The sequence below is a fragment of the Marmota monax genome, unplaced genomic scaffold (assembly GCF_021218885.2).
Source record: "Marmota monax isolate L192 unplaced genomic scaffold, Marmota_monax_Labrador192_F-V1.1 WCK01_AAM20220418_F8-fsc00133, whole genome shotgun sequence".
NCBI classification, from domain to species: Eukaryota; Metazoa; Chordata; class Mammalia; order Rodentia; family Sciuridae; genus Marmota; species Marmota monax.
In genome coordinates this window covers 3,085,141-3,098,480 of record NW_026694821.1, presented here as the reverse complement: position 1 = coordinate 3,098,480, position 13,340 = coordinate 3,085,141, and the positions used below count along the sequence as shown (strand labels likewise).

The following is a 13,340-nucleotide window of genomic DNA, read 5'->3' as shown; positions in this document are numbered from 1 at the left end:
CTTTTGTACTCTGAAGGTGACATGCAGGAGCTGAGACTCTCAACTGGCAGCTCTCCAAAACTTTGCAGTGAGACCTGGTCTCTAATTGTGCAACTTCCTGATTGACAATATCTGTTCACAAGGTCTCCACTGCTGTTTATTCTCTCTTTCTCTCTTTTTTTTTTTTTTTTTTTTGGTGCCAGGTGTTGAAATCAGAGGTACTTAGCCACTGAGCCACATCTCCAACCCTTTTAAATATTTAGAGACAGGGTCTCACTGAATTTCTTAGCATCTCACCATTGCTGAGGCTGGCTTTGAACTTCCAATCCTCTTGCTTCAGCCTCCTGAGCGGCTGGGATTACAGGGTGCACCACTGTGCCCGGGGCTCTTTATTCTCTATGCTTCTCCCTTGCATTGGAAATCCAGAGCAGTCCATTAGGGGCCAACATGAGAAATAGGTGTCCAGGCCACAGCTCCAGGGACTGAGTGAAACAGCTGCCTGTACTGACAGAAAAGAAGGGGGAGCCTGGCCGAGTGGGAGGAGCTAACTTGAGCTATCTATCTCTTCCTTAGGATGTGGGGCAATCAAATAGGGGATGAAGGAGCCAAAGCTTTCGCAGAGGCTCTGAAGAACCACCCCAGCCTGAGCAATCTAAGGTAAGAGCTGTGCCTGGGGCTCCAAGGCCCACAGGGATCCTGGCCATTCTGAGCTCTCCAGGGGAGGAGCTGGCGGGGAGAGGGCTGGTGGATTTCCAAATTTGGCAGGGATTTGCTGGTGTGACTTTTTCTTTCTCTAATTTTTTTTTCTTGAGGTGCAAGAGGGAAACAATAAAGTACATTATTTTTAAGTGTTCAGCTCAAGGATTTTAGCAGACTCACACCAATGTAGCCACCAACTAGATCAAGATGTGACATTTTGCAGCCATTCAAGTGCCGTTGGAGGTCAGGGAGGAATTCCTAAGTCTAGATAAAACTGAAAGGAATGCTAGTTGATAGATTCCTGCCCCTTTTCCCTCATGATGGTGCTGGGACAGAGGGGACCCCTCCCCTCTGGAATTGGAGTTCCCCTTTCCCATCCCTCCTTCAGGCCTGTGGCCTAATCCTGGAGCCTTGGTGTCTCCCAAGCTCTGCCTCTGTCCCAACTGCCATTGAAGGGAGTCCAAGACGGTGGGAGTAATAGCCGGAGAAACTTCTTAGGTTCTCATTGATGGGGCCCGCAAATGTGGCAGAGTGCCCTGGCCTCCTCAGCCTCTAGTCTGCGTGTAAAAACCTGAGTTCTATGTCCTTTACCTGTCTGGACACTGCTGGAGAAGTTGGTCTTCAGTCTTGTGCTTGTCCTCAGATCCTGAGCGTGGCTCTTTAGCAGCAAGGCCTGGGCGGCCGCTGACATGACTGAGCTCTTCCACGTGCTGCCCCAGGTTGGCCTGGAAGGTGCCACATCCAGACGAGGCTTCCCCACTGTTTCGGTATTGACGCCAAGGCCAAATGTGAACCTGTCTCTAATGAGTTGTTTTCCTTCCTAGTCTTGCAGCCAACTGTATCTCCACGGAAGGAGGAAAGAGCCTTGCCAGGGCCCTGCAGCAGAATACGACACTGAAGATATTCTGGTAATGGCCAGTCATTTTGAAGGGTTGGGCCGTGGTAATTGTTCCAGGGACTGCTTACACACAGCCTGGAATCTTTACTGAAAAGGTGCCTCTCAATTGCAATGGCTCATTTAATTTCCTCCCAGAGAAGAAAAACAGCTGTTTTCAGAAACAGCTGGGGAAATGGGCCTGCAACTTATGGGTTTACGGTCTTATCCTTTTTACCATCCTTGGCCTCAGGAGAACCAGAAGGCTGGCCACTGGAACTGCCAGGAATCCCCCCAGAACATCCTCCATATGCCTAGCAGGGTCCAGTTCCTGCCTTCCCAGGTCTCTGCATCAGCATTTGGCCTTCAGTGCCCCTGTTCACCTGTCACCCATCACCTGTCACTGGAAGCCCCAGTCCTGGCTTCTTCCTCCCTGCACTCCAGGGCACTTACTAAGTGGATGGTGCCACCTGAGAGTGCTTTTTGTTGTTCCTTTATTTACTTTCCTGTATCATAAATTCCTTATGGGTGAGCAGGTTGCATTACACCCTCTATTTCATCCACCCAGGGCCCAGTATTAGATTCTGCTCAGATGTTTACCGAAAATAATGCCAGTGTTGTCTTTATGAGTGTTCTGATGCTAGATCTACTGGACAGTAAATGCATTTTTTAATTCTTTTCCCTCAAAAAAATCTTTGAACATTTTGAAAAGTAACATATGCTTTTTTTTTTTGAAGAAAAAACAAGTATGACTGAAAATATTGGATGAAAGTTTGAAAGTAGGAACTGAAACTACCTCTCTTATATTTTCTAAATATGACTTTTTTCTTTCTAACCATTTTTCTGTATATATTCAAATACATACAAAGTAGAAGAGCATTTAGCAAATGGATTTAAAAATATCTTAGCTGTCTGTTGTACATATTTGACATGTCCCTTTATGACATTAGGTTTCGCTCCTGATCTCAAATAATACTACAGAGCTTTGGTAACAAAAACAACATAGTATTGGCATCAAAACAGACAGGAAGGGCTGGGGTTGTGGCTCAGTGGTAGAGCACTTGCCTAGCATGTGAGAAGCACTGGGTTCGATCCTCAGCACCACATAGAAAAATAAATAAAATAAAGTTATTATGTTCAACTACAACTAAAAACAAACGAACAAACATGAAGACCAGTGAAATAGAATAGAAGATAAAGAGACAAACCCACATTATACAATAATTTCATTTGGGCACAGTGAAAGTGCCAAAAACATATGTTGGAGAAAAGATGGCCTCTTTAACAAATGGTACTGGATAAACTGGATGTAGAAGAATGGACCTAGATCCCGATCTTTCGCCCTGCCCAAAAGTTTAATTAAAATGGGTCAAAGACCTAGAAATTAGATGATAAACTTTGCAACTGCTAAAAGAAAACATAGTCATCCCAACACATTTTTGCAGTCTCTAACTCCCTTAACAAGATACCTAAAATTCAAAAAAATAAAACCAAGAATCAATAAGTGAGATGGAATCAAATTTAAGAGCTTCTGTACAGTAAAGGAAACAGGAGTGTGAAGAGGGAATCTGCAGAATGGGAGAAAATCTTTGCCAGCTACTCCCTTGACAGGGGATGAATATCCAGAATATATAAAGAACTCAAAAAACTTAATATAAAAATCCAAATAAACCAATCAATAAATAGCCAAAAGAACAGACATTTCTCAAAATAGAAATACAAATAGTCAATGGTTGTATGAAAAAATGTTCAACATCCCTAGCAATCAGGGAAATGTAAAATAAAACAGATTTTTGTCTCAATAAATAAATAAATAGGTAAACAAACAAACAAATAAATGAAAATTTTAAGACAGAGACTCATTAAGTTGTGAGACTGGCCTCAAACTTGCCATCCTCCTGCCTTGCCTCCTGAGACCCTGGAATTACATTGTGTGCCACCATGCCTGGTAAGAGCATTCAAATACTGTGCCCTCTGCCATCTTCTTTGTTCAATCTATCTCACTCTCTCTAAGGCTACACAATGTTCCATAGATGTTCATTATTTTACCAGTTCTTTAAATTATTCCAGTTTTGCATTTTGACAGCTAATATCACAGTGTACACTGCAAGGTAGAAAGGTCTGCTGTACATATCTTTGCACCTGACTTTTGTCTTAAGGGAAATACATTTAAGATTTGGGTAGTGATGGATGCGGTGTCACATGCCTGTAATCCCAGCAGCCCAGGAGGCTGAGATAGGATAGAGAATTCAAAGCCGGCCTAACAATTCAGTGAGACTGCGTCTCTAAATAAATGAGTTCCCATAAGGCTAGAGATGTGACTCAGTGGTCAAGTGCCCAGGTTCAATCCCCAGTACTCCCCCCAACCAAAAAAAAAAAAAAGATTTGGATAGTGATCACATGGCCCTTCAGGGGAAGACTTTTTAAAACAGTATACTATTCCATTATCCTCATTATTCCTTCATCCACTGAAAAAGAGGGTCCGACCCTAGTTACATCGTGAACTCCTTTGCTTGTGCAGACCACTGCTGGTTTTAAGAGCAATTGAGAGGCTTCCTGAACTTTCAGTCACTGAACCTGGGTCCTTTGCCACTGGCCTCAGAGCACAGCACTGAGCACACTTTACCATGCAGTTGGTGGGTTTCCCCAGGTTTTCATCTTGACTTGGACAAGAATCTGTCAGTGATGTTCCTGGGTCCTGGAGCTGGAGGAGACCCAAGTCCAGGCCCTGGCCCTGGTTCTCTGGCTTTCTCTTCTGTGAAATTGGAGGCTCAGTGATGGTGAGGAGTGCAGGCTCCTGGGCAGGCAGGGGGCTACTAAGTGGGAACTCAGAGCAGGACCTGCACTAGAAATGAGTTTCCATATATGTGTGGGGTGGAGGGCTGCTAGGAGCCTGCACTCTGCTGCCTTCTCAGCAAGCAACTAGCTGCAGAGCTGGAGAGACCCAGGCCTGGTTCTGGCTTCTGTGAACTCACTAACAATGTCTTCCAATTCAACCCTCCTGAGTAATCACTTCCTCTCTTTTCTAGGCTGACCCAAAATGAACTCAATGATGAAGTGGCCGAGAGCTTTGCAGAAATGCTGAAAGTCAACCAGACATTGAAGCACTTATGGTAACTCAGCCCCAAAATTTCCAGACTGTGATTTTCATATTTTTTAAGATAAAATTGACATATACAAAATTCACTCTTTTGAGGTATATAGTTTAGAGGATTTTTTAGTATATTCACAAGGTTACACAACCATAATGATCTATTCTAGAACATTTTCACTGCCCTGTACTCCCCAATGAAAAACCCTTGTATGCCTTAGGCAGCTATGCCCAGCCTTCCCCTTCCTCGACCCCTGACAAACACTAATTTGTCTCTGAATTTGCTTATTCTTGGCAATTCAGATAAATGTGAGCTTTTGTCTCTGTTCCACTAGCGTAAGTTTCCAAGGTTAATCTTTGTTGTAGCATGTATCAGTACTTAATTACTTTCTTATAGCAAATGATACTCCATAGTATGGATATATGTCATTTGATGGTGGTTGGGTGGTTCCTACTTTTTGACTGTGTGAATAATGCCACTGTGAGTATTTTTGCAAATGTATTTTCATTTCACTTGAGTATATACTTAAAAATAGAATTGCTGGGTCATATGGCACTTCTATGCTTAACTTTTTGAGGAACCACCAAGTGCTTTGCAAAATGACTGTTTTATGTTCTCACCAGCAACATAGGAGGATTCCAACTTCTCCATGTCTTCCTCAATGCTTGTTGTGGTCCCTCTTTTTGAGTCTAGCCATGCCAGTGGGTGTGAAGTAACACCATATTGTGGTTTTGACATGCATTTCCTGCTGACAGTGTCGAGCATCTCTTTTTGCCCCTGTTGGCCACCTGTATGTCTTCACTGAAGAAATGTCTCCACATCCTTGGTCTATTTTTAAACTGGTTTGTTTTTAATGCTGAGTTGTAGTGTTGGAGTTCTTTATGTTGGGTGCTAGACTTTTATTATTTTTTTTTATTTTTTTGTAATGGGGATTAAACCCTGGGGTACTTAACCACTGTGCCACATCCTAAACCCCCACTTTTTTTTTTTTTTTTTGCATTTTATTTAGAGACAGAGTCTCCCTGAGTTGCTTAAGGCCTTGCTAAATTGCTAAGGCTGGCTTTGAACTCATGATCCTCCTGTATCAGCCTCTTGAGCTGCTGGTATTACAGGCATGTATCACTGCGCCCATCTAAACTTTTATTGGACAAATGATTTGCAAGTATTTTCTCTGTGTGTTTGAGGTTTTCCTCTTCCTTGATAGCAACCATTGAAGCATAGAAGTTTTTGATTTTGATGAAGTTGAAATTTTTTATTTCCTCTTTCGTTGTTTGTGCCTTGAGAGTGTTATTTAATAAATAAGAACCTAGCCAGGTGCAATAGTGCATGTCTGTAATCCCAGTGGCTCATGAGGCTGAGGCAGAAGGATTGCAAGTTCAAAGCTAGTCTCACCAACCTAGTGAGGCCCTAAGCAATTTAATGAGACCTTGTCTCAAAATAAAAAGGGAGAGGGACTAAAGATGTGGCTCAGTGGTAGAGCACCCCTGGGTTCAACCCCGGTATCAAAAAAATAAAAAAATATAAAAAGAAACCATTATGTAATCCAGGTCACAAAAATTTACACCTGTTTTCTGTTAAGTTTTATATTATAGTTTTTCTCTCATTTTAGGTCTATAACCCATTTTGAGATTTATTTATTTATACATACATACTGAGGGTTGCATCCAGAGGTGCTCTACTACTCAGCAACATCCCCAGATATATTTTTTTCTTTTTTCCATAGCTTTATTGAGGTAAAACCAAAGTACAATAAAATGCACATATTTGAAGTATGCAATTGAAATTTGATGAATTTTAACATGTATGTAATTAATAAAATCAATATAAAAAGCATTTCTTTTTTAAAATTTGAAATCAGGCGGACTGTGTTTTCTGCATGTTTTATTACATTATAAATCAATCACTTTAAGATATATAGAACCCTACATCAACTATTTCAAAATTAAATGGTGCACTTATAAATATCTCTGAGGTCAAGGAAAAAAGCACAAGAAAAGTAAATAAAAAGTGCTTTGAACTCAGTGATAATAAAAGCTTAAAATATCAGGATCTCTGGGATGAAACAGTATTCAGATGAATATTTATAACAGAGAGAAGCTAGAATAACAAATCATTTTCAAATTAAGTAGTAGGAAGATAAAAATAAGAGTAGGAGAAGAAATATATGAATTAGAGAAGAAATAATACAGCTAAACATTGATAAAAATCAAATAAGTCTAATCAAGAAAAAAACAAGAATATAGAAATTAATATCAATGAAAGGGACCTATCAAAACAACCCTACAGATGCTAAAAGTATATTAAGGTAATATTACAATTGTATGCCAACATGGTCTATATTAGAGAAGGATCCGTGTGCTTCTGAGAAGAAAGCAGTCATTGATGAATGAAATATTCTACATATGTCTGTTAAGTCTAAATTATTATATTATTTAGTTCTATAGTTTGTTTAGTTTTTGTTTGGAGGATCTACCCAGTAGTGAGAGAGGTATGTTAAGTCACCCAGAATTATTATTTTGTAATCTATTTTATTCTTGAAATTGAGAAGTGTTTGTTTGATATATGTACATGCTTAATTGTTTGAGGCATAAATATTTATGTTTTGTTGATGTATGATTCCCTTAAGCAGTATGAAATGGCCTTCTTTATCCCTTCTGATTAATACTGGCTTGAAAACCACTTTATCTAATATGAAGATAGAAATCCCCCTGTTGGTTTACAAGATCCATGTGAAGATATGTTTTTTCCTATCCTTTCACCTTCAGTCTGGGAATGTCTTGGAGACAGCATATTGTTGGGCCTTGTTTTTTAATCCAATCTGCCAGTCTGTGTCTTTTGATTGATGAGTTTAGGCCATGGATGTTCAAGGTTATTACTGAGATATGATTTGTGTTCCCAGTCATTTTGGTTTATTTCTAGTTTTTAATTTGAATTAGTTTCTCCTTTGATTGACTGTTCCTTTAGTGTAGTTCTTCCCTTCTCTGGGTCTTCTTTTTTCATTTTGTCTTCATGGAGTATTTTGTTGAGAATATTCTGAAGTGCAAGCTTTCTGGTTGTGAAGTTCTTAAATTTTTGGTTATCATGAAAGGTTTTTATTTCATCTTTAAATCTGAAGCTTAATTTTGCTGGATATAGGATTCTTGGTTGGCATCCATTTTCTTTCAGAGCTTAATATATGTTATTCCAGGACCTCCTAGATTTGAGGGTCTGGGTTGACAAATCAGCTGATCTCCATATTGGTTTGTCCCTATATATAATCTAATATTTTTCTCTTACAGCCCTTAAAAATTCTATCCTTATTCTGTCTGCTAGGTATTTTCATTATGATGTGCCTTGATATGGATCTGTTGTAATTTTACACATTGGGGTCCTATAAGCCTCTGTATTTGATTTCCCATTTCATTCTTTACATTTGGGAAATTTTCTGACATTATTACATTGTGAAGATTGTGCATTCCTTTGGTTTATATCTCTGCACCTTCATCTATCCCAATACATCTTAAATTTGGTCTTTTCATGTTATCCCATATTTCCTGGAAGTTCTGTTCATGGTTTCTTAACATCTTCTCTCTCTGGTCGAGTTTATTTTTAAGGTTATATATTTCGTCTTCATTGCCTGAGGTTCTATATTCCAAGTGGCCTAGTCTTTTGGTGATGCTTTTTATTGAATTTCTAATTTGGTTTGTTTCCTTCATTTCAAGGATTTCTGTTTGATTTTTCTTCAGAATCTCTCTTTATTGAAGTGATTATTTGCTGCCTGTATTTGTTCTCTTACAGCATCCTTTACTTTGCAGATCAATTTAATTATGTACATGCTAAACTCCTTTCCTGACATTTCTTCCACTGTGGGATTGATAGATTCTATTAGTGGAGTATCTTGGTTTGTTTGGGGCAATTTGTTCCCTTGCTTTTTCATGTTGTTTGTGTACTACCCATCTAACAGTATGGATCTGAGGCAGTAGAGTTTCTACCCTGGGTATTTATAGTGTCCCTGAAGGTTTCTAGTACCTCACTGTTTGGGGGAAGAAAATAATAACAACAACCATGCAAACAATTTACAGCATTAAACCAATAGCTCCTACTATTTGGTTTAATGCTGTAAATTATCACAATAAACAAATGATAGGATCAGTTATTGCCTACAATAAAAACAGCAAGTTTGCAAAAGGGTTTACATTTACAAATGGTGGACAGGGAGAGAACAGAAGTGATATAGGATGTGATGGTTATGTGGGAGGAGAGAAAACAGAAGGAAAGGGTTAACGGAAGAGTGAAAGATAAAAACAGTAGAGATTGGCTGTTAGCAGAAGAAAAGTGAGAGTCAAGGGAAGCAGAAGAAAAAAAAATATATATAAATAAACCAAAATTTAAAAAAAATTTAAAACAAAAATAAAGGAATACAAAGCAAAACTAAAATATACTAAATATGCTAGTTCACACAAAAAAATCCATTTAAAATAACTAGCTTCCAAAATTCTAGAGATGAGAAGCAGATACAAAAAGGTGACTGTATAAATGTCCATGTACCTTGAAGGTCACAATTAAACAGTGAAAAGGAATTAAAAAAAAAAAAAAGAGAGAGAGAGAAAAAACAAATCTTGATGAAAAGTTAAAAATTCTTTCCCTTGGAGTTCAAAACATTTTCAGCTTCTCTTCTCAGCAGTTTTAGGTGGATCTTCTGGAGTGTGATGTTCCACCCTCTTGATTGCTAGGATTCCAGGAGGAGTTCCTGGAGGCAAGGTTTAGGCTTCGGCGGGCTCCAGGCTCTTTACTGATTGCTAACTGGTCTGGAGATTTTAAATCAGTGCACCTCCAGCGCCTAGTACTTCTGGTCCATGCTGGAAGACTGTACCCCAAGGATCTCCCCTGGGTTCCATTCCTGTGCTGGAGGATCCAATCCTTAGTCCCCTACATCACCTGCAGACCCCACATTTCCTGGTCTCCAAACAACCCTTCGTGCCCCGACCCTTCTGAGTTTCTGGTCAGATGCATCTCTCTCAGCTGGTCCTGCAAACAGTCAGATTGTAGGGGGAGGGTAGAGCCAGGTGGGTTTCTTTGACTAGTTGTTCCCTGTGTAAACCTCTTTCCATGTTTGATTTTTTCCTGGTAACTTAAGCACACTCTATGTGGTGCAGCATGTGTTTAATGGGCCTGTATTTGGGGCCAAACTTGGGTTTGCCAGGAATCAGCCCCCTTGGCTGCTGGGCCCCCACTCAATGGCTGCAAAATGGTTTTTTCGTCTTCCACAAGCACCTAGAGAGATGGCAGCTTCTTTCCCCACACATGGGTACACATGGGTATCATGCAGCAAGTTCTTCAGGTTTGCCAGACAATGTCTTTGATATCTAATTGCTCTGTACCCAGACACACCTTGAGCCTCCCAAACTATGGGTTCCTTTAATGTCCTTATCCCTCTACTGTGCTCATGAAGGGACTGCTCTGGCTGGAGCTTCCAGCCCGGCTGGAGATCCATATGCAACAAAATGAAATTACACCTCTATCTCTCACCATACACAAAACTCAACTCAAAGTAGATCAAGGACCTAAGAATTAAACCAGAGACCCTGCGACTAATAGAAGAAAAAGTAGGCCCTAATCTCCATCATCTCAGATTAGGCCTCTATTTCCTTAATAAGACTTCTATTGAGCAAGAATTAAAGTCAAGACTCAATAAATGGGATGGATTTAAACTAAAAAGCTTCTCAGCAAAAGAAGCAATCAGTGAAATGACTATCGAGCCTACAGATGGGAGCAAATTTTTACCACACACATATCAGAGCACTAATCTCTAGAATATATAAAGAACTCAAAAATCTTAACACCAAAAATACACCAAATAACCCAATCAATAAATGGGCCAAGGAACTGAACAGACACTTCTAAGAAGATGATATGCAATCAATCAACAAATATATGAAAAAATGTTCAACATCTATAGCAATTAGAGAAATACAAATCAAAACCACTCCAGTCAGAATGGCAGCTATTAAGAATAAAAAAGTGTTGGCAAGGCTATGGGGAAAAAAGCACACTCATACATTGTTGGTGGGACTATAAATTGGTGCAGCCAATATGGAAAGCAGTATGGAGATTCCTTGGAAAACTGGGAATGAAACCACCATTTGACCCAGCTATCCTACTCCTTGGTTTATATTCAGAGGACTTAAAAACAGCATACTACAGGGACACAGCCACATCAATGTTTATAGCAGCTCAATTCACAATAGCTAAATTGTGGAATCAACCTAGATACTCTTTCAGTAGACGAATGGATAAAGAAAATATGGTATATATACACAATGGAATATTACTCAGCATTAAAAGAGAATAAAATCATGGCATTTGCATGTAAATGGATGAAGTTGAAGAATATAATGCTAAGTAAAGTAAGCCAATCCCCAAAAAACCAAATGCTGAATATTTTCTCTGATATAAGGATTCTGATTCATAATGGGGTTGGGGGGCAACATGGGAGAAATGGAGGGTCTTTAGATAGGGCAAAGGGGAGGGAGGGGAAGGGAGGGAGGATAGGCAGAAGATGGTGGAATGAGATGGACATTATTACCCTAAGTACATGTATGAAAACATGAATAGTGTGACTCTACTTTGTGTGCAACCAGGGACATGAAAATTTGTGCTCTATTTGTGTAATATGAATGGAATTGCATTCTTCTGTCATATATAACTAATTAGAATAAATTTTTTTAAAAATTAGGTTAAAAAAATCAGTTGATCAGAAATGTATGTCTAGACTCTATTCTAATCTGTTGATTAATTAATTAAGTTTTGGTACCAGGATGAACCCAGGGCACTTTACCACTAAGCCACGTATCCAGCCCTTTTTATTTTTTATTTTGAGACATGGTCACATTAAGTTGCTTAGAACCTTGCTAAGTTGGTGAGGCAGGCTTTGAACTTGTGATCCGCTTGCCTCGACCTCCCAAGTCACTAAGATTATAGGCATATATCAGCGTGCATGTATCTGTCATCATGTCAGACCTTACTGTCTTGATTACTATAGCTTCATAAGAACTTGTGAAATCAAGAAGTGCAAACCCTTTAGTTTTGCTCTTTCTCAGGTTATCTTGGCCAGTCTGGTTGCCTTGCGTTTTCATAAGTTTAGAGCCACATTGTCAATTTCTTCAAAAAGGCCAGACTGTGCTTTTACATCCACTTTCCTTCCTCTGTGTTTATCTGCTGTCTTCTCTTCTGCCCTTTCCTAGGTTGCTGGGCCAGCCCCTTCAGGGAGTGCAGAGCTTGCGCAGGGCTGGGGAGTCTTGGTTGCTGCTTGTGTGCACAGCCAAGCTGGCCCGAGCAAAGGTAGCCCTGGCAGGCCATTGGGCTTGGACTGCAGGCCTGTTAGGGACCGTAGGAGCTTTCCTCTTCCTGGCCTCACACCACTTCTTGGTTGAGGGCAGGCTGCCTTGCCCCTACGGAGACATCAGGGGTGGTAGTGGCAGCCACCATGAAGGTGGCGACAAGAGAACAGTAGTTCAAGTGGATGCAGAACTCAGTGCCCACCTCCAGATTCTGTTTTTGTTCCTTCTGCAAAAATGTCCAAGTTCCACTATTCTTCCCACTTTACAGAGACAACTAAGGCACCGGTAAGGCTTTATGGTTCTGTAGCTGAAAAGGATTGTCAGGATCAGAGCTGCAACAGTAGCTCCTGCTTGCCATGTGGTCCTGCCTCCAGGGCAGGCCCCTTCATGATGAATCTCTGTGACCTCATTGATCATGAGAGCAGAGCCCTCATGCAGAACCCCTTTCTGAGTCAGTGTCCAGGATTTCTAAGGGTCAGGTTTAGTAGTAAGGAGTGAGAAGTGAACCTGGGCTGAAGGGTAGATACATCAGTGCCTCGCTCTGCATTTATTTCCTGGTTGGGTTAGAATCATCACTGCCTAGATCAGCATTTCAGGAAAGTTCAGGCCTTCCCAGCTCTACCAGAAACTTTCATTTGCATCATTGCTACTCAGCAGCGTGGGGACACTTTAAAAGGCCCCATTATCGATGCTTTACAACAGGACCCAGGAGTGGCAGCAACAGAATTGTTTCTGTGTCCTCCCTTATGGATGGTGGGAAGATGTGGTATCATTCTAGAAGACTTTGGATCCCTCAAAGAAGGGATGACCATTCAGTAGCTATTTAACATTTAAAACTGCCCTCAGTTTCCCGAGATACCCAGGAGACCTTGGATGACCTTTTACCCTGGTGATATGTTTCTTGGAATTTGTTGTTCAGATGGGTGATATCCATACTTTTTTGGTTGGGCACTCCTATGATGAAAAAGGTCTCTCTTTCTCAGACACACACATGCACACACAAACGTATGCACTTGCCCCTACTCATGTATTACACACATGTACACACACCCCTCTTCATGTATGACATTGTCTACATCTAAGTCAACAGATGTATTATGGGCACTAAGAAAAAAAATTTTAAAGGCTGTTCATTATTCTCATGTGAGGCTACCTTAGCTTGATGAAGAGTCACAGGATCTGGTCCCCACCTCCAATCCCATCTCTGATCCTGTTGGTCCCTGCAACTCCCTGTGAAGGGGGCAGGTTTCACCCAGCATTCTGTATTGGACACAAGGTGTGCTCTTCTTTCAGGCTCATCCAGAATCAGATCACAGCCACGGGGACCGCCCAGCTAGCAGAGGCCTTACAGAACAACACTGGCATAACGGAGATTTG

At 40.6% G+C, this 13,340-nt stretch overlaps 1 protein-coding gene across 3 annotated transcripts in view; it reads left to right on the top strand.

The window, feature by feature from the left end:
* Positions 1 to 13,340, top strand: part of Nod1 (nucleotide binding oligomerization domain containing 1) — a 79,116-nt gene that overhangs the window by 33,594 nt on the left and 32,182 nt on the right. For all 3 annotated transcript variants that reach the window (XR_009225094.1, XM_046425997.2, XM_046425996.2), the window contains exons 9-12: positions 553 to 636; positions 1,503 to 1,586; positions 4,582 to 4,665; positions 13,257 to 13,340. Coding sequence is in view for 2 of the 3 variants with exons in the window: in XM_046425997.2 (XP_046281953.1) it covers positions 553 to 636; positions 1,503 to 1,586; positions 4,582 to 4,665; positions 13,257 to 13,340 (336 nt within the window). In the remaining variant the exon portion in view is untranslated. The remainder of the gene's footprint in view (positions 1 to 552; positions 637 to 1,502; positions 1,587 to 4,581; positions 4,666 to 13,256) is intronic.